General features: G+C 40.5%; 1 protein-coding gene across 1 annotated transcript in view; it reads right to left on the bottom strand.

Annotated features, from left to right (window-relative positions):
- LOC125300216 (coiled-coil domain-containing protein 18-like) overlaps positions 1–25,641 on the bottom strand; it is a 50,055-nt gene extending 24,414 nt beyond the window's left edge. The window contains exons 1-14 of the mRNA XM_048251940.1: positions 25,493–25,641; positions 24,822–24,933; positions 24,372–24,542; positions 23,795–23,904; positions 23,476–23,604; positions 23,293–23,389; positions 22,544–22,665; positions 20,046–20,334; positions 19,186–19,264; positions 18,411–18,628; positions 17,194–17,304; positions 16,586–16,717; positions 16,030–16,164; positions 14,858–14,932 (exon numbers count right to left, since the gene is read on the bottom strand). Of these exons, the coding sequence (XP_048107897.1) occupies positions 14,858–14,932; positions 16,030–16,164; positions 16,586–16,717; positions 17,194–17,304; positions 18,411–18,628; positions 19,186–19,264; positions 20,046–20,334; positions 22,544–22,665; positions 23,293–23,389; positions 23,476–23,604; positions 23,795–23,904; positions 24,372–24,542; positions 24,822–24,905 (1,752 nt within the window). The 5' untranslated portion in view covers positions 24,906–24,933; positions 25,493–25,641. The remainder of the gene's footprint in view (positions 1–14,857; positions 14,933–16,029; positions 16,165–16,585; positions 16,718–17,193; positions 17,305–18,410; positions 18,629–19,185; positions 19,265–20,045; positions 20,335–22,543; positions 22,666–23,292; positions 23,390–23,475; positions 23,605–23,794; positions 23,905–24,371; positions 24,543–24,821; positions 24,934–25,492) is intronic.
- Between the last annotated feature and the right edge of the window lie 611 nt (positions 25,642–26,252).

Genomic DNA, 26,252 nt, shown 5'->3' with positions numbered 1-26,252 from the left:
CCATTGCTTGAGAGTCCATTTTAAGTGCAACTGTGCAAGCTCCCATTGCTTAAAGTCCATTTTTTAAAATTACAACTGTTTTGCTTTGTTTTTATAAAATAAAAGTTTGAAATGCTATGGAGTGCCCTATTTTTTTGACCCTCAAACTGATATCTCAATTGTAACTCCTACTTCTCAACAGTTTCTCATTGCAATGTCTCCTCATTTGCTCTATTATTTCTCCTAAGGAAAAACAAGTTTGCAAATGAGACTACCTCAAACATATAAAGAGATCTCCGTGTTTCTCCTGCTTCTCAAACTAATATCTCTTATGTGACTCCATCTGCTCTATTCTCCTAAGGAGAAACAAGTTGCAAATGAGACTACACTCAAACATATAAAGAGATCTCCCATTATTTCTCTGCTTCTCCAAACTAATATCTCTTATGGCTCCATCTGCTCTATTATTTCTCCTAAGGAAAAACAAGTTGCAAATGAGACTACACTCAAACATATAAGAGATCTCCTGTATTTCTCCTGCTTCTCAAACTACTATCTCTTGTGACTCATACTTGTCTTATTGCTATGTGTCTCATCTTTTGCTTGTTTTATTTCTCCTAAGGCAAAATTAGGAGAAATAATTGTGACAAAAGTAATACTTAAATGATCCTTAAAAGCGAATCACCATTTTGCCTCCTTAGCAACAGAAGGGATACAAATGAGAAGCAAAAGTTTCCTCTGGGTGTGTTTCATGAACTGAATTCTTAAAAGAATAGGCATGACAAAAGGATACACAATTAGGCAACACATTTGGTTTGTATTTATTTGCTGACGTTTGTTCATGTGCCTCTACAGACACTTCAGGTAGAGGCGGCCACAGCCTAATCTCAGTGAAACGTTTGTAAAACTTAACCATGATACTTTGAAGGCCTACTGAATGGCTTGGGCAACGGTAGCATGATAACATGGTAGCCAGATAACATGAACAGCTATGTTAACTTGTAATAACGTTAGCTGACTTCTTTTAATCATACAACTGAAGTCAATTTCTGTGAGTGCCGTCAGCTGGTTTGTGGCGCATGTGGATAGACGTCTGATTACCAAGCAAACAGGTCAATTTATTCCTGGTTCGATACCCACGTGGAGCTTATTTATGCTATTTAGGTGTTTTTTGGGTGGCATATTCATGGTCCAGTGCATGTAGTACTACATACAATTTTGACTTTTAAACATGTCATGCATATTTGTGTGCGTCTCTAGTATATCACAAAGTGACAAATCTGCAAGCGGCCACATCTGTCAAAGACTCGTCATCAATCATGAAACGTCATCAACAAGGGTCATTGATGTCCATCATTAGTGGGATTCCTGGATGGAAAAGTGTGGTTCTCTAATTAGATTCATTTTATTGATATAATCATTTGAGCCTCATTTGGAAAGCAGTAGAGGTTGGCTTAGAGCAGCAGTTTGTTTCGGACATTTGTTTTCTAGATTTTTCTTACTTCAACCTACATTTAGTGAAATTTAGTGTATGGAATTGCAAAGAAAATCCAGTGCAAAGCAAATTTGGTGTATGGCATTGCAAAGTAATCCAGTGCAAAACAAACCAAGCTGCCCCTTTTGACTGGGAGCCTTTTCCATTCTACTAAGGAAAAGAGAGATTTTTTAAAGTCTGAAGCTGTCAGACGTGGATCCTTGCCATACCACATCCTGAGAGCTCTTCAATGCAAGGGCGTAGGTTTGGTCTCAGCTTTGGTGGGCACATTCACAACTCCTGATGTCACGATACCAACATTATTGTTTCAATACCAATAGCAAGTGAAGAATCTCGATTTCGATACTATTGCGATTTTTTAAAAAATGTATTTGGTTTGTGTGATTTGTGAGATCATTCACATCAGTGGCAATCATAGAATTTGATTGACCCTCCACACACACACACAGAAAATGATGGTTGTCATATTTTGGAATTCATATAAACTATATACTTATATTGTTAATTATTTATAGTATTTTATGATCTGCATGATTACTAATAGCTAAACATATTTAGTAATTTGAATACATCATATTGATATTTAAATGATTAGGCTACACTTGTCTTTAATATCATCACATTTGTGGTGTGTAAATCTAATTGAGTGCCTGTCACTTTAAGAGGAACGTGAACGCAATTAGCTTTCAGTCTCATGGTTTTAGGCTAGTGAAAAATAGTTTTGCAAGTGCAAGGATATGTGGATTCAATTAATCATGTTTGCCATGTCATTAGATAAAATAAATGTTCAAAAAACGAACAAGTCAAAGAATTGTTTTCTGGGATGAGATCATAGAAGAGATAAGTGTCTCGCAATGTCTATGAGTATGGAAATGCCACATTTTATCTTTTATTTCTTTGCATTGTGCAGGCTACATTCACAAATACATTAGCCTACATAAACAGAATATAGGAACAGGAAAATGTCTCGGATCCATTGTTTATTGCGACTGCAAGATTGGTAGCCCAATTAGCCTAATAGGCGGGTCAATATAGGGTTCAGGGGCGCAGCTACCCATTTTTTAAGGGTATGCAACAACAATATTGGCAATATTAACTTGATGTAATACTTGATAAGTATTGATAAATGGTGCATTGCCACTTTAAGAGAGTCTAAACGGTTCTCATAACGTCCTTTTGCCAGCTATTGCTCACAATGGATAAGGCTGATAGGCACTCTAGCCTTGTTTGTTTGCACCACATTGACAACACAATATTAAGTTTTTACAAGGAGCCTTCATTGTTAGGATATAGAAACATGTAATGAGTTGCTGCTAGCATGACATTTCTGTTTGCAGTTGGCAATTAAAAGTGCAGTATGAGCATGGTAGCCACCTAGCTATCTGAATGGAATAGGCTATGTTTCAATCGGCATTATGCTTAACAGACGCTAGTTAGTCTGTTAACATTCATATTTGCAAGCCTCCAAGTACAGACGTCATCACTTTAAATCCTTCCTGTTGCCTTTCACAGTCCACTTATTTAACTGTTGTTGCATCCCTTGACATGCCATCTCCTTTTCCCTCTTTCTTTTTCTATTTTTAGTCGTCAACAGCTTTTTTTTTTGCTGTATCCATATTTTTCCATTTTCCATACCAACTCACTACTCGTAGGCCTATCTGCTCGCCCAGTGCTCACAGTGCCCCCACTCCCTTTTCTATGTCAAAATTCTATGATGGAATCTTGTGAGATAGGGCGCCTACTCTAGCCTGTTAGTCCTCTAAAATGTTATAGAACATTGAAAATGTTGAAATGATTCAGAAGCAGGACAGCAGTAGCTACATATAGAAAATACCAAATATATTATTTTTTTTTTTTTACCATAAACTTTGGTGCCCCATGGAGCTATCATGCGCATATAAGCATACCCCCTAGGGTTCGTCAAAAATTGATACAAAAGGTTTTTTATGGATTCTGGTACTGTTGGACATGCTAAATACCCTAGTAAAAATCTGACTTTGCCAAAATGGCTGTCAACAGGTTAGAATGGCTATATCTCAATTACTATTCAGCCTACAGGGGTGAAATTGATATCAAATGATGGTCAAATTAAACAAGAATAGGATTTTAAATGTTAAAATTGAAAATGTTTCAATGCTCTACCTTTTTCAGCCATAAATTAAAATCAATGTGTTTTAATACAGAGCAAATGCAATACAGGATTATTAACCATCTCCATGGCATGGAGGAAGATAAGACATGTCTTAACTGGTGTTATATCTCATCTAGAGGTTATATGCTTTTAGAAAATATATGGTTTGGGATGTGTTTAATCTGTTTTGCCTGGACAATATAGGTTAAAATGTATCCCCTTTACACTAGATTCGCCTATACAGAATAGAGGGCAATGCATTGTTCATGGCATGGAGGAAGATGGGACATGTCTTAACTGGTGTTATATCTCATCTGCAGGTTATATGTTTTCAGAAAATATGTAGTTTAAGGTGTTTGATTTGTTTTCCCTGGACAAAAGAGGCCAACATGAAAGGAACTTGTGTGGATTGTCACATTGTTCATTTTGACACATTCCACAGGCAGCAGTGCAAGGTAATCCATATCTTCTACACGAACAGTGGAGTGTCTTGCAGAAATGCACACAATTAAGAACAGTTGACTGTCTCTGTACTTGGATCTAACATGAAAGAGTATTTGATTGAGGTTGATTCCATTCCATTCGGTAATCAGTATCTGAAAGCTGAAGGAAATAATTTTATATGACCGTTTCTTGCCCCAGACTTGGTGGAGGCTTAGCCACATTTACATTTAGAGGGTATTCTCTATCTCAATGCAGATGTAGGTGTGAAATGCTCCCCACTGGCTCCTACCATCTGTCAATCTCCTCTGTTCTGTCTTTGGGTTAAACAAAGACCTTATAGTTAACTTTAGCGGAATTATATGTTTGTGTCATTAACTGTAAATGTATTCATGTTTGGTATCATTTTTATAGTCTCAGTACAAGGAGTACAATGAATTAAGTGTAAGAATGTTTAGAACATCCTGTATAACATTTCTACCTGAGGAGCCTTCCTAATATGTTAAATAGTAAGTGGGTGTGTGTAGGTGTGTGTCTGGGTGTGGCTGGCCGAGGAAGCTTGGCGGAAGAGAAAGCCAATCAGAGGACGTTGTACCTATGATCACCACGTGAACCACACCCTTGCAAATTGAGCATAAAAGGCCAGCCTCTTCCGGTAGTCTTTAGAAGAGAAGTCAGATAATACTGAGAATCTGGTGAAATCCATGATGGGGTGAAACAAACGTGTACTTTTCTCCCTTGAGGGGCACTGGCCCCTCATTGAAAAGAATAAAGCCTGGATCCTGACCTTGCATCGTCCTGATTGAGTCTCAAGAGAAATATGGTAGTAAAAATATACCATCAAAGCTAAACTGAGAGAGCGGTACGGGAATGACATATGTTTCACAGAAGGGAAAGGTTTTGAAGGCATGGTGACACTGAGAGAGAAAACATCATGCATCCTCAGGTCCTACTATAAGAACACTAAAAAAGGTGGAGATGAAGAGTCATCAGTGACCTTTTAATCTGATAAAACATGAAAAACACTTTTCTAGGCTGAATAATGCTTCAGATATAGCCAAAATTAGCCTCTGGTGGCCATCTTGGACGCCATCTTGAAAATTCAAAGTCTTTGAAAATTATGATCTGATACTTTAGTGTAACATATATGACTCAGTGACCGCTAAATCTGATTAAACATGAAAAACACTTTCCTAGGCTGAATAATGCTTCATAGCCAAAATTAGCTTCTGGTGGCCATCTTGGATGCCATCTTGAAAATGATGAACTGATACTTTAGTCTGACGTATATGAATCAGTGACCTCTAAATCCGATTAAACACGAATAACACTTTCCTAGGCTATGCTTCAGATATAGCCAAAATTAGCTTCTGTTGGCCATCTTGGACGCCATCTTGAAAATTATAATTCTTTGAAAATTATGAACTGATACTTTAGTGTGACATATATGAATCAGTGACCTCTAAATCTGATTAAACATGAAAAACACTTTCCTAGGCTGATTAATGCTTCAGATATCCCAAATTAGCTTCTGGTGGCCATCTTGGACGCCATCTTGAAAATGACCCCTTTACTGGGGCCAGATTTTACTAGATTTTCAATATGTTATTAAGTACATCTAAAGGTATCATAATCAGTTGAAAAAGCTTTTGTATCAATTTTTTTGAGGTTAGGTGTTTGGTTTTTTTTTCATATATTGACCCGCCTATAACAGTCAGTGATGGTGACTTCTATTCTGTGCCTAGAACTATATGCGACTGTCCGTGCGGCACACCCTTAGCCTATTCAACATGACTCCTAACTTTGGTTGGAAGATTACAGAAGCTATGTTTAGCTGTGACAATATCCTAACAGCTAATGCTATTTTACACAGTAAAATCCGCATTTAAAAGCCTGGTCACCAGTTGCCAGTTTGTAGTTATTTTGCCTAGACTGAATAATGAAAAAGCTTCGTATTTTTGGGTGGCATAGCTGATCTACAAACCACAAAAAGGGGCAAATATATATGCTGAAGGGCAAAGGGAATATCACAATGTTTTACTCTGGCCTTTTATGGGATAGCCCTAACTTACCATTGTCGTTGACACACACCTGCTCGCTTGACTGCCAGTAACCTGTGCTTTGACACTCTCCGTGCGTGTAGCGTGCATGTCAGATAGCCCCTTCCCCCTCTGTTTTTTAGCAAATCATATGACGTTTCTTGTAGCCTGTCGGAATAATCAGCAGCACAAATGAGTTCGCTAAAATATTGGTGGGGACAATTTTGTCATCTTAAAATATTGATTAGGACTAGTCCTTAGCGTCCCACCCTAATGTGACAAATGTAAAATATATTTACTTTTAAAATATTTTAATCAGTAACCAATCAGCATTTGGAAATACCATAGAATAAGTGTGGAGTAGATCTGCACCGTGGGAGGGAGAGGGAGAGTTACGTGAAGAGGACAGAGAAAAGCGGTAACGTGTGAATGGCTGCTATATGAGAAGGAGATAATTAAGAAGAACGGTGTTAATGTTCAGTATAGTGAAGTTTAAGTTAGTAGCGCAAAGTTCTGTTTTGCCTCCTGGCTTTTGGAGTGTGTAGACTATGTGCGAGAGTGAGGCTCAGTGCACCTGCCGAGGGTGCTAAGTTCAACGGTTCCCTGCCAACCAGAGACTGCTCCACGACATCAGTAAACTACACTAAATCTACGCCCATGCCTGTCCTACAACATATCTGATAGGCTACATAAAGAGTATATTAATGCCTTATTTTTTGCGATTCCTATGATATCTGATAGCAAAACCAAAAAGTATGTGAATTATGCTAATTAGCAAGCTTAAAACTCAAAATTGAGCTTGGTAAACAAAATATTTGTGTGAAATAGCCCCGACTTTTCCTCAAATTTGCCAACAGGACTTTTTCTGAACATTTGTACAGTTGAATTTCTGAATAAAAATAATTTTTGTGCAGTTTTGACATCTTAAACGTGTAACCCCACATAAGCGCACAAACATAACGTGGTTGCAGGGAGGGGATGTCCTATTTTGGAATTTTACCGGATACAACGAACACTATTTTTTGATTGGATGTCGGTGCCTATTTATGTTTTTGATTTTGCTGGTGAGTGGTGGGCTAGTTCTGAACCCTGCGAGATATCCCTAGTAATATTTCTGCTTGAGAAATGCAAGGTGTGGCGTGTGAACTTGTTGAATTGCGTGTGTCTCAAGCCCATTGCGTGAGACTTGAGAACACTGTTTACGTTACTGTAAGGAAATTATTATTTGTATTGCTGTATAACCATTTGTGTAAGCAGAAATATTGTTGTGCTGAGTTCTAAGAACAGAGTTCAAGTAAATGTTGTTGTGCTGAGTTCTAAGAACAGAGTGCACCCAGACAGACAGGTACTGCACCCTGTCTGTGTGTGTGTGTGTGTGTGGGTGAGGTATGTCACAATGAAGTCACTATGTCTTGCTTCCTATTTTCTGTGTGCATCTGTACAATAAAAGACAGCTTTTGGGCTGCAGAGTCAGAGACTGATGGTGCGAAGAATTCTTCCTTACATTAGCAGGCTCTCCTCTTGGTACCAGAGTTTGTGGGCAAAGCCATACTACGTGTTGTGGTTGTTGGCTGACAGTTACCAACAATGTTAACAACAAACTCAGCTTCACTGCTACAAACAAAGTTGGCTATATGCTTCGCCATATAACGAACCAGCTAGCCTTGTGATAACAAAATCTTTACCTTTTGTTTAGTCCACTGAAAGTTATCCACATATCAAACGATTAAATACACAGTTATGGAGGAATTGTTTTAGGGAAGCAGTTGCACTATATCCCACTTTTGCTGCTTTTTAAGCCACTTAAATCCATAGCCTAGATGAGCATTAGAACTTGATGTGATGGTGAAGCTAAATGCCCAAAGAAACGTCACGTCATAAAAGTTGTAGGCCTACTAAAACGCAAAAACTTAATGACAGCTTGTTCGTGGTGGTGTAGTGCTGCCTAATTGAAATGGGATAGGCCAGTTATCTTATATTCGGCTATTACGTGTGGCACATTTATTGGGCTTTTAGCCTCTTTTAATTTATTTGATGAGGAACTGATAAAGACTGAGCAGCAGAAAAGTCATAGTCGATACATAAATCGTTTATTATTATAATTAGGCTATTGATAGCCTACTATTACTTTAGGCCTACTACTATTACTGTTATTATTATTATTATTATTATTCGGATGAGGCAAAGGAATGTAAATCTAAGTCTGAAATGTTGCCTACAAACAGTCTATACTGCTGTAACTGCACTGCTATTATTAATTGTTAACTTCCGGGAACTATTTGAGCTGCCATTGTTGGAAAAAAATGGAACATTAGCGTCAATGGAGTTGTCGCAACTCTACCCAAAGATTGTTAAGGCGGAGCAAGATACCTCGTCGTAGTTCATGTCTATGGGCGCGAAATGGGGATCGAATCCTGTCTGCATAAAGAGGCGTGTCGATGACGTTTGACGAGCTTACGTTGCAACCGGCCAACAGCAGCTGCATAAATAACCGGCACACACCTGATATAAGGTTGATTTTCTCCAGACTGGAATGCTCAAAAATGCTAAAAATGTACCTGAAATGTTCAGAAGGGTTTGAGGATCATGAAAACGTGCCCGAAATTCACATTCCTAACTCTATAGAACCAAGACCTTAGCATATGTGGTGAAATTCTGAGCTATGCCCATAGACTTCAATGGAGCCAGTCGCTGCCTCTGCTCTGCATAAAGGGGGATTTTGACCCCTCGTGCGATCCGGGTTCCCGGAAGTGGCTCCTGATGAAACATCTTGCTCCGCCTTAACAATCTTTGCTCTACCTGGCTCTGGTGATTTCTAATGGTAGATTGATTTGTTTAGATCCAGTGAAATTGCTGCCTTGGCAACGCTACGTCATGGCTTCGGTCAGAGAATAGGCGTGTTCGACTTGAGGCAGATCTGTAGCCTGGCGAGCCAGACCCACATTAAAATGTAGGGTCTGGGCACTCACGTTTGCAGTGCTCAGTCCGGAGGGCAGGATAATCAGTTGTCTTTTAAATTCCCTCTGCACCTTAATGGGGCCTTAATAGGATATTTGTTTTCAAGTAGCAGGAATTCCAAGCCAAATCGTTTGCAACTCTGCCATCAATCATTATGTTAAGCCACCAAACGACTCTATACACGATTTCAATGCCCTGATTAAGTTTCGATTTCTGGAGCTCACAAGCCAACGAAGAGTTGCTAGACTAGCCCTGGCAGCAAATGTAATTTGTGCAGATCTGACTTACCACCCGTGACACCATGTCACATGACCTTAAAATATGCGCGGGAGTCTTAGCCTGCAGACAGATCTTGCAGTTGCCTTCCACGAGCTGCACGAGCTAAAACACACCTCATGGACGCCAGTTCAAAGGCTGATAGGGCCATTTGGGAGGAATGTCCTCATGACGAGTCTCATGCTGCTTCCTTATGTTGGAATATGCTAAAATAAACAGAAATCGAAGGGATACCTTCTTATACGTGATTTCTGCAACAATGGTAGGCTAGCCTACACATATAGGGGAAACACTTGATATTGAATTATATGTGCTACAATGCAGGCCTGTCAACTGTATGACAACAGTGGTTTATTTAAACTACATCATAAGAATGTATTTAGTCAGTCATCACGCTCATTTTAATGAGTAAGAATGAAAGTTCTGCTGTGTTTATTGCAAACAAAATTCGCTTGATATTTCCCGATGTCTCGAGTCACGTTAGGGCAGACTGTAGCCTGTCTGTCCGGGATGAGCTGCCCTCTGTTGTAGCTCCTCCCGTCCAGCCTCTGAAGATCACGTTTACGAGAAAGCCAGACCAAGTCAGACTCAGTCCAAGTCCAACAAGCCTAATCAAAGATTGTTAAGGCGAACCAAGATACCTCGTCGTAGTTCATGTCTATGGGGTAAATGGGGATCGAATCCTGTCTGCATAAAGAGGTAATGTCGATGGCGTTTGATGAGCCTTACGTTGCAACCGCCAACAGCAGCTGCATAAATAACGGCACACACCTGATATAAGGTTGATTTTCTCCAGACTGGAATGCTCAAAATGCTAAAAATGTACCTGAAATGTTCAGAAGGGTTTGAGGATCATGAAAACGTGCCCCAAAATTCACATTCTTAACTCTATAGAACCAAGACCTTAGCATATGTGGTAAAAATTCTGAGCTATGCCCATAGACTTCAATGGAGCAGGCTGCCTCTGCTCTGCATAAAGGGGATTTTGACCCCCCCTCGTGCGATCCGGGTTCCCGGAAGTGGCTCCTGATGAAATATCTTGCTCCACCTTAACAATCTTTGGCCTAATGTCTAATAAGGGGAGAACCAAGGGGGCAGGCGAATTCCCGGAAGTAGAAGAATCGACGTAGGCTGGAGGGACCACCTCTGCTAACTCCCATAGAAGCCATCAGTAAAGGAAATGGACGAACAGACTGCGACTGAGAGTCAAATAGAACGATTTTTCAGTTGGTCCCCCCAGTACTGCGCAGACTCACACTTAACTTCGTGACGTTAGCCATCGAACTGAATCTTGTAACTCATATGATAGATACCAGAGAATGTCTAATAAGGGGAGAACCTTCACTCTCGAACGCTTCCGGTGTGGTACTGCATCTAGGGGCGCTCGCGGGCGAGTCCAGAATGAATGGAGGTCTATGGAGCTGTACCCCTCAAAATCCACTTTTCCCTCAAAATCCACTTGGTTGAGTATTATATTTTTTAAAGTCACTTAATTGTTCTAAAAAGCCTTTCGAACGTGTCAATGACGTCATTGATTAGCATGATCATAGCATAGCATAGCATTAATGCTAGCGTGTTATGGGCAACAACGACCCAACCTGTAAGAAAGCGAAAGGACATGACTCGGATTATTTCACTTTTGATTGATAATCCATATCCATTTTGGCGTAAAAAATAAAATAAAATCTGAGGGTTTCAGTTGTTAAATAGGTGAAAAACAATAAATGTAGCCATGTAGCTCCATAGGACCCCATGTATTTTGGACTCGCCCATGATCGCCATCTAGGTGAACTCTGGTGAACTGCAGCCAAATTCGGTTTGTATGGGATTAATAGAGAGTGGGAAGGCTCTCCATGAGACGGGCTCTGTAGATACACAGAAATTCTTCTAACACTTCCTTCGCCTTCAAAGTCATCAAAGTTAAACATTTATTTATGTATGTATTATTAATATCATCCTCACCAAGTTGTGTTAATGTTGAAGCTACCATACATGATCATCTTCAAAAACAGTCATGCTAAAACAAAACAGAAAAGTTATAGCCTTGAAGCTAATCTTCTTTCCACTTTTCGACCTCCACGGTCAATCCATAAAAAATGAAATGAAATGATTAGTGCCGTTTTTTAAAAAAATAGGTTAACTTTTTTATTATTAGGTTGCCTCTGTGTAATGCTTTACCTTAACATACGATTAGGTGTATGCTAGGTTTTGCTTATGAGTTACCGTCATAGACAGTAAGGTGGACTGAGCTTCTTATCCAAACAATACGGTTATCTCCCACGGTGAAAAGAGAGATTACGTCAAAGCTAGCTTCCTCCAACCGAGCAAGCTAACCATTCTTCTTACGGGTAACCAATGTTACGGACGAGGTAGTGGAGTCTGTTTTGCCTTTGTAGTGTTTATGTGGATTACACAGAAGCTACAATTTCGGCACAGGATATATGTTATATGAAGTTATGGTATTTCAAAAAATCCTAGAATGAATGGGCTTCTATGGGAGTTAGCGAGAGATTCTTCCTTCCAGCCTAGGTATCCTGTGCTGACAATAGCATTGTAGCCTATGTTAAGGTAAAGCATAGAGGCAAGTAAACCTAATGAAAAACAAACAGTAGTTTACCGTTAGGTAGTCTAACGATAATAATTTCAGAGGTTTTCGATGGATTGACCGTGAGGTCAGAAAAGTGGAAAGAAGATTAGTTTCAAGGCTAGCAGCTATAACTTTTTTTTTGTTTTGTTTTACCATGACTGTTTTGAAGATGATCATGTGTGGTAGTTTCAACATTAACACGACTTGATATCACTTGTGAGGATGATATTAATAATAATACATAAATAAATGTTTAACTTTGATGACTTTGAAGGCAAAGGAAGTGTGAGAAAAATTTCTGTGTATCTATCATTTGAGTTACAAGATTCAGTTCGATGGCTAGCGTCCGAAGTTAAGTCGCGAGTCTGCGCAGTACTGGGGGGACCAACTGAAAAATGACTCAGTGCCCTCCCATAGAGTGGTGAAGTCCCCTTCCGTTTTGCCTCCATGGGACCTTTCAAAAAAAAAATTTGAGCGGCAGTCTATGGCGAAAAATAAATTATTTTCTGGTCGGTTGACTTGTGCCTTGAATTACCCATATGATGTTTGTCAATTTTAAAGACAATTTTTCATGTAAAGACATTTGCAGTTTGTTTCGTAACTATTGAATTACAACATTGTGAAAGATCGTAATTCCAGCGACTACAAAACCCATCAGTCAGCTAGTGGCGTTAGCTCATTCACAGCCACACTAGAGCATACCAGCAACGGGTCTTAATTGGGCTTTCCTTGCGAAGAAAATACCATGAGTCAGAGGATTAAACACATCAGGTAAGTTGTATTCGTCCATAGACTGTACATTACATACTGTTAAGTGACATAGCAGGCAGCAAGATGCAACCGTTAACTAGCATAACAGCTCTTATCGTTTCATTACGTTGGTGACGTACATCGTTCGAGTAACTTTTGAAGTCTATCGAACAACAGTACTTTCTTGATGTGAAAAATTATCTTTTAAATTCACACACATCATATGTGAAATTTGTGGCACAATTCAAACTGGACCAAAAAATAATTGTTATCTCTCCATTAACTCCCGTTCATAATTTTTTTGAAAGATAGGTCCCATGGACCGGAAGTAGAAGGGACGGGACTTCACCACTCTATTGAGAACGATGGAGTCTGTTCGTCCATTTCTTTTACTGTCTATGGGGGAGAACTGCCACTCTCGGAAAACTTCCGGTTTCTGAACTGGTTGCAGTTCCTCCTGTGGTTCCACATGAAATTTCGTCCACGAGTGCAGAATGCATGGAGGTCTATGGAGCTGTACCCCTCAAAATCCACTTTTCTTGGGATATAATTTTTTTTCAAGTAATTTGAGTATTGCATTCGAAAGGGGAGGCAAAGAAAATACACTTGGTTGAGTATTATATTTTTTAAAGTCACTTAATTGTTCTAAAAAGCCTTTCAAATGTGTCAATGACGTCATTCATTAGCACAATGCTAGCGGGTTATGTGCAACAACGACCCAACCTGTAAGAAATCAAAAGGACATAAGTACTCGTTCATTCAACTTTTGACCTATAACCCATGTTGAAGTTATACAAACTACAATCAAATCTGAGATTTGTCAACGACAATCAGGTGAAGGAGACCAATTTAGCTGTCTAGCTCCATTGACTCCCATTCATTCTGCACTCATGGCGATCGCCCCCAGTGGAACTCTGGTGGAACTGCATCCAAAATTCGGTACAATGGGACTTAATACGGAGTGGCAAGGCTCTCCGTGAACCGGCTCTGCTTCGGTACTCTATTGAGATCACCATAGCCATCTAAAAACATAGCAATAGATGTGGGACTAGTACTTGTTACTAGCTGACCCCAACACTGTGATTTAGGATTACCTGTGTAATACACTATGCAGCGGATACAATGCATGTTCTATAGGTGGAGGAGGCAGTGAGGTGTCAACAAGTTCAAGGCCAGTCCCTCTCCAGCTTTCTATGTCTGTGGGTTGCACACTAAGCAACAACAGGCAGCAAGCAGTGAGTTTCTGCTTTCCGGGCCTTCTGAGGCTAGCTGTGTAGCACAAAGAGCAGCGTTGCTAAAGCAATCCCCTGTGGACACCCACTTCAGCTTCCCAGAGAGAGAGATCTCCGAGTCAGATGACTCAGCTAGCTAGCTGCAAGACCCAAACGCACTGGTGAAAAATCAACTGGGCTGTTGTCTGGTTGTGTGTGTGTGTGTGTGTGTGCAGGCTCAATTTCAGCATGAGTGGGAGAGTGCAGCAGCACAGCCTGAAGTTCAGCTTTAAGTTTCTGCTTTACATGGAAATATGTCAAGGACAAGTTAGTGGCTAAAGGGAAGTAGACAGCAGACATGATGGTGATCCATATAGATGATTAGGCCAGAGAACAAGAACAAGCAGATCTGAAATCTCACAACAGGATCAAAACAGAAGTTGTTACTTCCCGGTTAGGTGAATTTAATCAGGTGAAACTGACTTCACCATGAAGTACTTCACATTTCATAGATTTATGAGCATAGTTTTCTTCCCTTAGCAGTAGTGAGTGAACACAACCCCCACTTTACTCCTGCTGTACTTGTATAATCATACATGAGACATACACATTTCCTGAATCTTGAGTCACTTCTAGAGGATTTCTGTGGACCTCTGGCTATGACAGCTGAGGTCAGTGTCTCTGGCAGAGGTCTAATTGTAAAAGCAGAAACTGTGGATGCAGAAACGGTTGTGCTGGGATCAGTGAGCTTTGTGTTTTTCTAACTGTCGATTTTTAATTTCTTTGTGGTATAAAAATTGTCGTGTGCTTGTGCTTGTGTCAGACAATGTTTCTGTGTTTCTGTGTTTGTGTGTTTCCCCCAAAACAGCAATAACAATATTCACAAAACCAATGGATGATGTGTAATGGGTGAGAAGTAAGAGGTCAGTGTACCTGACAAGGGTCGGAGGTCAATTGGTGTGACGTGTATGTGTATGAGAGGTCACTGACCCTGCTGTAATACTCTGCGGCCTGCTCTTCCAGGCTCCTCACTTCTTGCTGACACTGGCTACTGGCCTCCAATTCCTGTAAAACACACACACACACAAACACACACACACACACACAGAATGAGAGAGAGCAGACAGAGCTGAGTCTCACATAAGCATAAATATTGACTCTACACCAGGGAACATACCAAAGATAGATATAGGGGCTGAACCACAGAAAGGAAATGAATGAATACTGAATACATTAAATACTTAAAACCCTAATATGTGAATTAATGTTTTAATCTCACCACCAACTCTAAATGTCTCAGGACACATCTACCACCAGTACATTATATATGCTTTGCTACTGTGCAAACCAGTGCACTAAATATGCATTGCTACTGTGCAAACCAGTGCACTAAATATGCATTGCTACTGTGCAAACCAGTGCACTAAATATGCATGGCTACTGTGCAAACCAGTGCATATCATCATAACACACATTAAGCTCAGAGCCCTTTAGAAATTAAAGACATTTATTATTGGGGCTTCGCAATGATGCACAAAGCACAATAACATATAATAGGAACTAGTGCTGTAAAAATAAATGCATTAATCGATTCATTTGAAAACATTAATGCATTAAAAAAAGCAAATCACAGGCCACGCGATTGCGTCTCATTGTCTTTCAGAGGCAGTGGGAAGCTCAGTTCTACTACTAGGCTGGCGATCCATGGTATCAGAATAAACTAGACGAATTACTGCATCCACTAGTATCACTGTTGACATGCTATCAAGAGGCTAAATAATGTTCCAATTGATTGTTAAATCACAATTATTCAAAGCAAAATTGTGTGGTAATTTGTTCATTTTTATAATTTGACAGATCTATTAGGTGGGTGAGGATACATAATGGCACTGATTGACTGATCAACTGAAAAATAGCACAAGCTATAAGCCATGAATCAGCTGGCAATACCATGACACAATAACTCAAAGATAAAGTACATCACAGTCACAGCCAATAAAGAGTCGTTTATTTTGGTTTTGTGTCGGTACATCTTCATCTTTTGTGCTGCATGTCACGAGACGCTATGTAATCCCATTGTTCATCTGAGATGGGGGCTAATCTAATCTGATCTAATGCTATCTTGGCCTAATCGAGTCAAGAGGAGATGTAATGTAATGTACCCGGCTGATGCGGGAGAGGGAGGTCTGGAGGTTGCTGGTCCTGGTCAGGGCCTCCTGCCTGTCCTGCTGGGCCGACGACAGATCTCTCTCCAGCTCTGCCACCTGAGCACCCTTCTGCTCCACAGACAGCTGCAGCTGCAAGCACACAACACACAGAAAACCACGAGAACGAGTTTGCATCCCGACCCCTACTCCTTAGTATCTATGTTATATACGCATCTCGAATCACAGTCAGATGATTGTAGAAGCTTTTTTTTTCACTCCTCATTAAATCTGAAAGGGATCATTTTCTGTTGGAACTCTGTGGTTTGTGGCTGTACCCCATACCATCCAACATTACCAAAGAATGGTGATAGTTATGGTTACATAATTTTACAGACCTAAAATTGCCAAAAAAAAAAAAAAAAAATAGACTAAAAAAAGGACATAATTTCACTTGTGGGGTTGTTCCAAGTGCACAAAGTGATGCTTTGTGCAGAGTTATCTCAGCTATCTCTGTGCGTCCCCTTTTACTTTGGTCCCCCCTCTGCCTCTTATGGGACGGGGCATTGCTTACCCTTTTGATCTGGTCCTCCAGGATCTTGCGCTGGTCAGCGTGAAACCTCTGGGCCTCCTCCAGGGCTGTCTGGTAGTCCTTCTTCTCCGTGTCCAGAGTGCTGCGTAACAGCTGGACACTACTGGACTTCTCCTGGGACACATAATACTGAATAAGGCCTCTGAAACTACCTAGCCATCATGATTCATACTTTACAAGGTGAATGAGTACAAGGCTATGTGTACGTGTAGAATGGGACAGTTCAAAGGTAAACTGAATGTGCTGAAAGGTAGTTCTCCTAATACTAGCTGCTTGTAGATGCTAGTCTACAGTTCAGGCCAAGCTCTGTCCAAATTCTGTCCACAGCTGCATGCAGCATCCACACTATCTCCATCACCCATCCACACTGACTCAGTATCAGTCAGTTACTGTATGTTAATCAGTATATTTAATTTTCACCCTGAGGTTAACACTAATATTATATTAGCTAATTACTATGGCACTTATGCACACTAAGGATCCACAATTGCCACAACCATTATATGTGTTTGTTTATGCACACATCAGGATAGCTGTGTGTGTATAAGTGTGAGTGTGTTTGTGTTTGTGTGTGTGTGTGTGTGTTGTACCACCAGGCTGTGCTCCAGCTCTAAGCTGTGATCTAAAGCGTGGGAGATGGCCGAGGTCTTCTCCTCCAGCTGTTTCTCTGAGGCAGCCAGACGGGCGTTCTTCTTTTTCAGCTGCAGTACAAGACAGAGTCACCAGAGGGCATCACATATGCGAGTCTATGCTTTTGCACAATGAACAATGAATATGCATCTACATAATATACACTGCCATTCAAAAGAAATACTGTGAAATGGCATTGTTGAAAGAAAATGACATAATGTATCAGAAATATACTGTAAATACAGTTGTGAAAGACGATTACAGCAGAAAATGGCTGGTTTTGAAACTGGCTGATGTTTCAGTGGCATTTTATGTTACTGATTCTGCATTAGAAAATGTTGAATGCAGCTAAAAACTAGTGTGCTATTAAAGGACACAAAAACCGGCCTTCTTTGGGCTACTTAAGTATCTGGAGCATCAGCACTTGGAGCATCCACAACTGGTGCTTTTATTAAATAATAATAATAAAAACTATTAATACAATTAATACACCAGTCAGGTCTTAAACAGTGATGGGGCTCTGGAATGCTGACCTGAAATGTTAAAGAAAAGACCATATTGCAAAGGCCAAATGCAAAATGCAAATGGAGGATCCTTTGATGATGTTTCAAGCATAACACTGCTTCACTACAATCAGTACATTGTATCAACCAAAATTTCCATCCATTTTGTACCTGATTTGAATGATGGAAATAGTTTTCCTAAAAAACTACATTTGAATAGTCGTATATTTGCATCCATTTTTAATGGGTTGACATGTGCATGTAAAACTTACACGAAATGTGACGATACATGAGGAAACGTCTTGAGCAATTTTGCTGGGCAACCACATAACCGTGTGTTTTATGGATGCCTACTGATCAAGTTCTCCAGAAAAAAAACATTGCCCAACATTGCTCAAGACATTGCCTTGTGCATCATCAGGTTTAGACTTTATTCATTCTTTAAGTCCCGCAAACACCCTTGATTCTTTAGGAGGACAACGGCACAGTGTGAGAGCAGAGTAGACCTCACCTTGCGTGTGATAATTAGAAACAGTGATGGGCGAGTGGCTTGCGCCTTGATATCATTACAGTAAGCAGCATGGGTGTACTGAGCCTACAGGGCCTGGCGCTCCTGTGGAGGCTGGGCGGATGGAGCGAGCAGCAGGCTGCCACAGCGGGTCTCGTTCCCTCACCTCCCTCTCAAGCTGGGCCAGCTCAGAGAGCCTCTGCTGCAGCTGGCTCTGGAGCTGCTGGAGGAGCTGCTCCCTCTGGGCCAGGCTGGCCTTCAGGGAGGACGCCTCCTCCTGGGACGTGGCCAGACGCTCCTGCAGGCCCTGGGTCAGCTGGGTCTGCCGCGCCCGCTCCTGCTCCAACATACGCAGCACCGGCAGCAGCCTCTGGTACTGCTCGCCTGGACACGCACACAGGGTACGTACAGGCACATATACACACACATGAACACATACACACACACACACACACACACACACACACGTGCATACACACAAACAAACATGCACACATACAGTACATACACAAATGCACAAACATACACACACAAAAAGGTATGTATGACTGGCGGCTGCTCAGAGGCACATAATACATAATACAGCACATAGCATGGTGACGCCACTCAGATTAAAGATGAAATACATAAATCATTTAATGGGCATAATGTGTAGTGATGCCCGACCCAGTGCAAACCCTCATAGCGACTTCTTAAGAGGAAAAAAAATACACCAGCAGTAACCGCCTCAGTAGTGGTGTAAGGAGGGAGGAGGGGTGAAGGGGGCGGGTAAAGAGACACAGGGGGACAAGTGGGGACAGGAAAGGAGATGACAGACAAGACAGAAAGAGAGGAGGAGGAGAGAAGGTGATGAGAGAGAGAGAGCTGGAGAGAGGGACAAGATGAAAAAAACAGATCAAGAGTGTTGATGGTGCATGAAAAATTAAACACGGCATTACTACCTGGTTGGAGCTTGGGGACGTCATCTGCTGACACAGGGGACAACAGACAGGGACTTACACAGAGTGCCACTCCTCCACTCTGCAACAGAGGAGAGAAAGAGAAAGACAGAGAGAGGCGAAGAGAGAAAGAGAGAGTGCACAGCCCATTAGCTCTGCAGGCTATTAAACCTCCATAAAGCCTGTGACACTTCATAGGGGTTGTGAAACAGCGTGCCATAATTCATCAGTCCACGACGCCATGCAGAGAGATAGAAACAGAGAGAGCAAGAAAGAGAGTGTTCCACTAACCACGTTTAACACAGAACACACTAATATTTAGTGACAGAGACCAGTTTTTTGAATACAGTAATGATGGTGGTTGCGAGAAATACAGCGTTGACTTTTTAGTATAAAAGGGGCATGAAAAGGAAGATCTACAGACAGAAGGAAGATCTATTTTCAGAGTAAAAGGGAGTGATTACGAGAAGGTTAAGTGGTTCAGAGAGCCACCTGAGGAGCTTTCAGATGATAAGATGCAGGGCAATGTTACCTGGGCTGGGCCTTTTGGAGCAACACACTTCAATTCTATTGTTTTATATTTATATATTTGTACTGTGTTGTCTCTATTGACCTTTGTGTCTTGAATAAAGTTGAAATAAATTTGTGACAATCATCCAAATACTCATGTGATTGCCCAGCCAATTTGCCAGGGAAGCTGCCTCGCATCTCATCTCTGCTTTTTGTTGTCTTTGTACTTGTACTCTGCACAATGATAATAAAGAATTGAATTTAATCTAATCTAATCTACCGTAATCACTCTATACAAAGATTCTTCTTAGAACCATCTCTATCTATTACCTGTGGTTCCATCCTATTCCTACCTCGCGCAGATGCAGCAAGCTGAGGATGGTCTCCAGGCTGGTCAGCTGGGTACGGCCATGCTGGGCCTCCTTCTGGCTCTGCCCCAGGTGTTGCTCTAGAGAGGTGGTGAGGAGGCGCAGGTCGGCATTCTCCCTCCTCAAGGCCTCCGTCTCCCGCACCTCCGCCTCCTTCACTGCCAGACGGTGCTCCGTGTCGCGGCTCTGCCGCGTAGCCTCATCCAGCTGTGAGCGCAAGGAGTCACACTCGGACTTCAGGACCTCCGCTGCCTCGGCGGCTTCTTTCAGCTGACTGAAAGAGACGAGGAACCAACATGGTGCCTTACTCACTGCAGGGTGCCATTAGAGGGAAAAAATACAAAACAGCCTCTCTCCACTGTTTGTGTTTCATGAAGTGCTAAATATCATCACTTGAGAACAGGTATCCAGTATACTGTACCTTCAACCGGAATTTAATTCTCTTAACTGTGAGCTTGACTGGGAACCTTGGTCCTCAAATCTCACTTACCGTACTCTATCAAATCTACTTTAGAAGGTGAGTGGTGCTGATCATTAAAGGAATTATCCGGAGTAAAATGCACTTTAGATCAATTTACGGATGATTGGGAGTACATACGTTGAGTTGACATCAAAATCATGTCATTCGGATGTGCTTTGAGAAAGTTCGATTTTACCGTTTTTAGTCAAAACTGGTTAGCCTATTAGTGACCAGGGCATGTAATTTCGCCGCTACAAAACGCTATTTTTGTAGTGAGTAGAGGGTCCCTAAAGCCAAACCAAAGTATCCCGAGGTCTTAATGTGGTCGTATAGAGAGACCAGAATGAATTTCATCAAGCCAGTACCTTTCTGGAAATGTTGCTGCTGCAGCTGGCATCTTTAGGGGAAAGTCCGCAGGAGTTTCACATCCGAATGACATGATTTTGATGTCAACTCAACGTATGTACTCCCAATCATCCGTAAAATTGATCTAAAGTGCATTTTACTCCGGATAATTCCTTTAACATAGTAGACTGCAAGTCTATTCTTCAGAAGTACTTCAGAATGTAGTGCAGTATTCACTTAGCCTGGGTGCCATTCCGAACTTAGTCCAGCCCCACGGGAAAAACGCTGTGGCTAGAAGGATACATGGCTTTTAAGACCCCATATAGAAAATTCATATTATCTAATGAGTTTGTATCACTGAAAACGATTATTTCTGAAAACTTTGGCCAAAGTTGAGATGTGGGAAAACTGGTGGTTTCACTTTCATCAAGGGAAAACAGCGCTGTTACATTGCAACATGTTCCCACGTTCGTTTGAAATCTCTGATTGACCACCTGTTCGAGGGATTTGCGACAGCCTTTCCCAGCTGTTTAACATGTTTGTAGCATATCACTGTTCAACAGAATTATTTTTAAAAACGGAGGGGATATAGGAGAAGAAGGATGGTTCGTGTGTTTTCTTCCTACACCTCATGGTAAGCTATTTTGTTGCACTGATTGGTTAGGTCTATCCAATTGAGTGCAGAGGCATTCCCCCCCTGTATCGGTTGAAACACGCCCCATAATTACGTCCCAATGGAGCAGTATCAGACTCATATTCTGATTAGAATTTGAGTATGACAACGTCAGGCTAGTATTCACTCATTACAGGTTTATTTTATGTCTAGCAAGCTCAATACCTCATTGACCGATCTAGACCTAAATGTACCACTAGACAACAAGAACTTTACTGCTGGACACGACATTATTACTAACGCTAATGTAAGAAGTCTTTCCATAGATAAGATTCCTCTCTGCCCTAATGATATAGTGCATCTCTGCTTCCCCATCAAGGATGATGGTCATTTTGATGCCACAGATGAATAGAGACCCAGTCAGAGTTTTATTTACAATGATGCACATCAAGGGAGAGACTTCACCTAAAGATCCATCAGCTGCTCTAACTAGACAAGGAAATAGTTAGGGTTTAAGTATCCTTCCAGGCTGACGGGAGATGGTGTTGGTCATCCCATCTCACGTGGAATACATTGAATGAATCAGACTCTGATTAGTGGCAACCTAGCAATCCGGAGCAGATAGCTACTGACACAGCCATGCAGAACAGTGAAACACTACAAAGTCATAATATTCCCGCTTATCTCTAAATACGTAGTCACACACAGATATACACAGGGACAGTACAGATATCATAATCATTACATAGAATCTTACTTTGAGTGTCAAACTGACCAACTAGAGAGAAATGCAGAACATTAAACCACATATTGGAATACTGGGCATAATGCAGAACATTAAACCACATATTGGAATACTGGGCATAATGCAGAACATTAAACCACATATTGGAATACTGGGCATAATGCAGAACATTAAACCACATATTGGAATATTGGACATGATGCTCTATTCCACTTTCTCTCAAGGAGAACTTTACTACTAGACAATGTATTATTACTGAAAGTTTATGTGAGAAACCTTTGCCAGCTAACACAGTGTAGTAGATCACATTCCTCTCTAACCTAATGAGCTTGTGCATCTCTGCTTTCTCCCTTTCCAGCAGGGAGTTCTTCTTCTCCACCTCCGTCTTCTCCCTGTCGCACTGAATGAGGCTGTGTTTCAGAAGGGTGTCATTTTCTGACAACTACAAAGAAATTTTAAGAAACAAATCAATTAATGAGGCTTTAAAATTTTTTGGTTCCAACATGTTCTATTTTGGTGGAAAATGTGTTAGTTTTATCTACTTTCCTAAGAAATTGAATTGAATTATTCAGGCCACTATCACAACATAACAAATGTTGTTGTTTGTTTTTTTGGGGGTTTGATAATGAGACAATATTTTGAGACTCAAAAACAACAAAATATTGTTTGGACAAGATAATGGCATAATTCATTTGAGATCTTGGAAGAGCAAAATGTTGCTTTCCCAAGATAATGGCATGTGCACAGGCCTGAAACAACAGCAAGGAGTAGCCTGAAGCTATTTCAGTCAGTGTCAGGCCTTGACTGCAGAGAAGAGTGGTGCAACACCCCTCTTGTTTCTCAGACTGTAGACTATATCACACAATTATTTCTATATTATTTATCATTATACATTAGTTCTGTAATACTTTGTGCTATCACACTCAAGAGTAATTGAAAAATTAAAATGAACAGGTTGTCAAACCATTTGTCACAGGAAGTGTTAGCAAGCACCAATTCGAACGCATTCAGGACACATCCAGTACATTATTCTAGAAAAGGATTCTATTTGGTGAGAAGGATTTCTTACTTTATTGAGCTTCTGGGTCATGTCTGCCTTGTATGTTTGGAGAGCCTGTGCCTGCTTCTCTGCATTACTGAGGGCTTCGTTTCTCTGCTGCTCAATTCTTTGGTAAATAAAAAACACAAAGTTGTCTCTAAGGAAATAAGATCAGGTGAATCTGCTCTCCTACACATGTAGTGTTTGTACTACCTTTGGCTTCGACTGAATTGAACTTCCAGTTGTGCCTTCAAGGCTCTGAGGTCTTCTGTGAGATCCTCCACTAGCCTGTTCTTTGTGACCAAAATCTCTTGAACTTCTTCATGTTTTTTCTCCCAATCTCTGTGAAAACAGAAGTGGGAGAAGGTGCAGCACTGAGCGCTTCTAAATCAAAAACAAGGGGTAAGACAGGGGTGCAGTATAGACAGGGCTGATCCAATCCCAGACGGGATAGATATCAAGATGGCTTTTTAATTGGTGAGATGGGTAGATTGAGTTTTCAACTGGAGCTACAGGATACAGAGCCACATACCTGAGTTCAGACCTATGGGACTCTATTTCATTTTCCATGGCCTCTATTTGTTCTTTCATCAGAGAGGCACTGGATGATTTGGTCTCCACCGCAGAGCCCAGCACACTCACCTGCCATTAAGAAAATCAATCATTCACTCAACAAAATTAAAGTTAATCAAATAAAAGTTTTAAACAGAGACATTTAGCACATTGATGTAAACTCAATCCAGTGAATGCTCAGCACAGATTTATTAGGCCTGAGTTCAGTAAGAAATGTTAATTAAAAAAATGTAGAATTTCAATTTATTGTACATTATTCTGTTTTTTTTTTTTCTTTCACTGTACTTCACAATTCACAAAATCAAAAAAGATGAAACTGCAATAAAGTACAACAAGTAAGAACTGCTATTAAATAATAGTATAACATTTAATACTGTCAGATTATAGAGGGGAACTATACTTTGGTTTTTATTTCACTGTACTTCACAATTCACAAAATCAAAAAAGATGGAACTGCAATAAAGTACAAGTAAGAACTGCTATTAAATAATAGTAAAACGTTTAATACTGTCAGATTATAGAGGGGAACTCTATACTTTGGTTTTGTAGCTGGCCAGCTCAAGCTGTATGGCCTCCATCTCGTTGATCAGATGTTTATTCTCCAGCTGCAAACAGTCCTTTTCCTCTTCCACAGAGCTCACTTTCCTCCGAAGCTGAGCATTTTTCGTCTCTAGTTCACGCACACACAAGGATCGCCCAGTCAACACCTGAAAAGGAATCCCCACCATGAACTAGTTCTGTCTTGCTGCACCATATGCAGTCTGCTTGCACTGTGAAGAATTTGACAACTATCAAGCTGTCGCAAGAAGAATCAATTTGGTTGGTGTATAGGTTGAAGCCTTTTGGCTTGTCAATTGAGTCTTAACACTCATTAACATGCCAGCACTTGAATTGTTTTACCAACTCATGGAAAGGCCTTTTATTAATAGGTAATGGCATAAGTTATCAGTGGCTGCATGTGAACGTGATGATGTAGGCTCTGCTACCTTTGAGCCGATTTCAGTCAGACTGCTGCAGGCCCTCCGTGGTGTTCCCATTTCAGGGCTACTTGGGATGCTGTTAGCTTGCATTATTTCTGGGAAGGGAGAGTAGGCTTACCTTCGTGACAAAATGAAGATTCAAATTAAGAAGCGTAAGTGCATCATAAAATAAAATCATGTTAGCTTTGTTTGATTTTGTTTAAATAACTAACAATATGAAACTGATTACACTAACATTAATTTGTTCATCAATGGTTTTTGGATGATACCATAATCGCCTCGTCGACTTCCTTTTAATTCCAGGTGGATATATGATATTTGTACTAACTCATGAAATCAAATGTTTGCATTCCTAGCAAGCAACTGCTAATGACTTAAGCTAGGTCAGCCTTTGAAGTAGTTAGCATTAGAACTAATGCTAAAATGAAAAGTGTGTACTTTTTAAAAAAATGAAATTAAGAACAAGGCGATATTTAAATCAAATGTTGTATTTACTGAACATTTCCTGTGACTCAGTTGTATATGACGATATGGGCTGAATTTTCTCAAGTTGTCTGTTGCTAACCTTTTTCAGACAGTAGACAGTGGGGTGACGTCCATTAGCATAGCATTGATTCTAGATACATTTGTGGTAAAGTTAGCAGAACACTTCAAAAGGAAAAGAAAGTAGTACTCACTCTATATTTGAGCAACTTTGAATGTGTACATTCTTTGACTGTTATTCTATTACTTAAGTCAATATAAGACTAATTACGGACTGACGTTGGCATTGGTTTGATATTTCATAATGATATTATGCATTACTGTTTAGCAGTACGGGTTAACACAGCTAACTGTTTTTAAACTGACGTCATTACCGAACCTCTGTTGATAGGATGGAAATGACAGGCTACTTTGTAACACGCTTCATTTTGGTTATACCGCACGGTTCACGCCTCCGCGTCGTCCATTTATTTCTGATAATGGACACCTCTTCGGGCATTATCCCTTACTTAATATATATAGAAGGTGGGCCGGGAGACTATACCAAGGACCACAGCAATAATAAAAAACAATGTCAATCCAATCAATAGCCTAATGAAAATAAATAAATACTATAGTAGGCTGTACAAACCATTAGGCTAAGCATAAGAAATAAATGCTTAATAAACTAAAAGCATGTTGAACATACTGTATTAGCCAAAGTTGTAGCCTGGCCATAGGCTATTTTAAATCTCGATGGGGCCACCTTGCATGTTTTCATTTCATTATTTAACAAAAAAGGACAGAAATTGATTAAATCATCCTACTTATGCTATATTTCTAAGCATTTACTTTTCATAACAGACACGCTTTTAATCGAATCTATCATCCAGGCAAAGTGCACACGATGTTCACTTGTTCACATTCTCAATTACCCATGGCACATGCTCATCCCCTTTCCCACCGCACAGCACA

This window comes from Alosa alosa, chromosome 9 (genome assembly GCF_017589495.1).
Source record: "Alosa alosa isolate M-15738 ecotype Scorff River chromosome 9, AALO_Geno_1.1, whole genome shotgun sequence".
In the NCBI taxonomy this organism is placed as follows: Eukaryota; Metazoa; Chordata; class Actinopteri; order Clupeiformes; family Clupeidae; genus Alosa; species Alosa alosa.
Note: the sequence above shows the minus strand (reverse complement) of the source record. Positions and strands in the feature narration are given on the sequence as shown.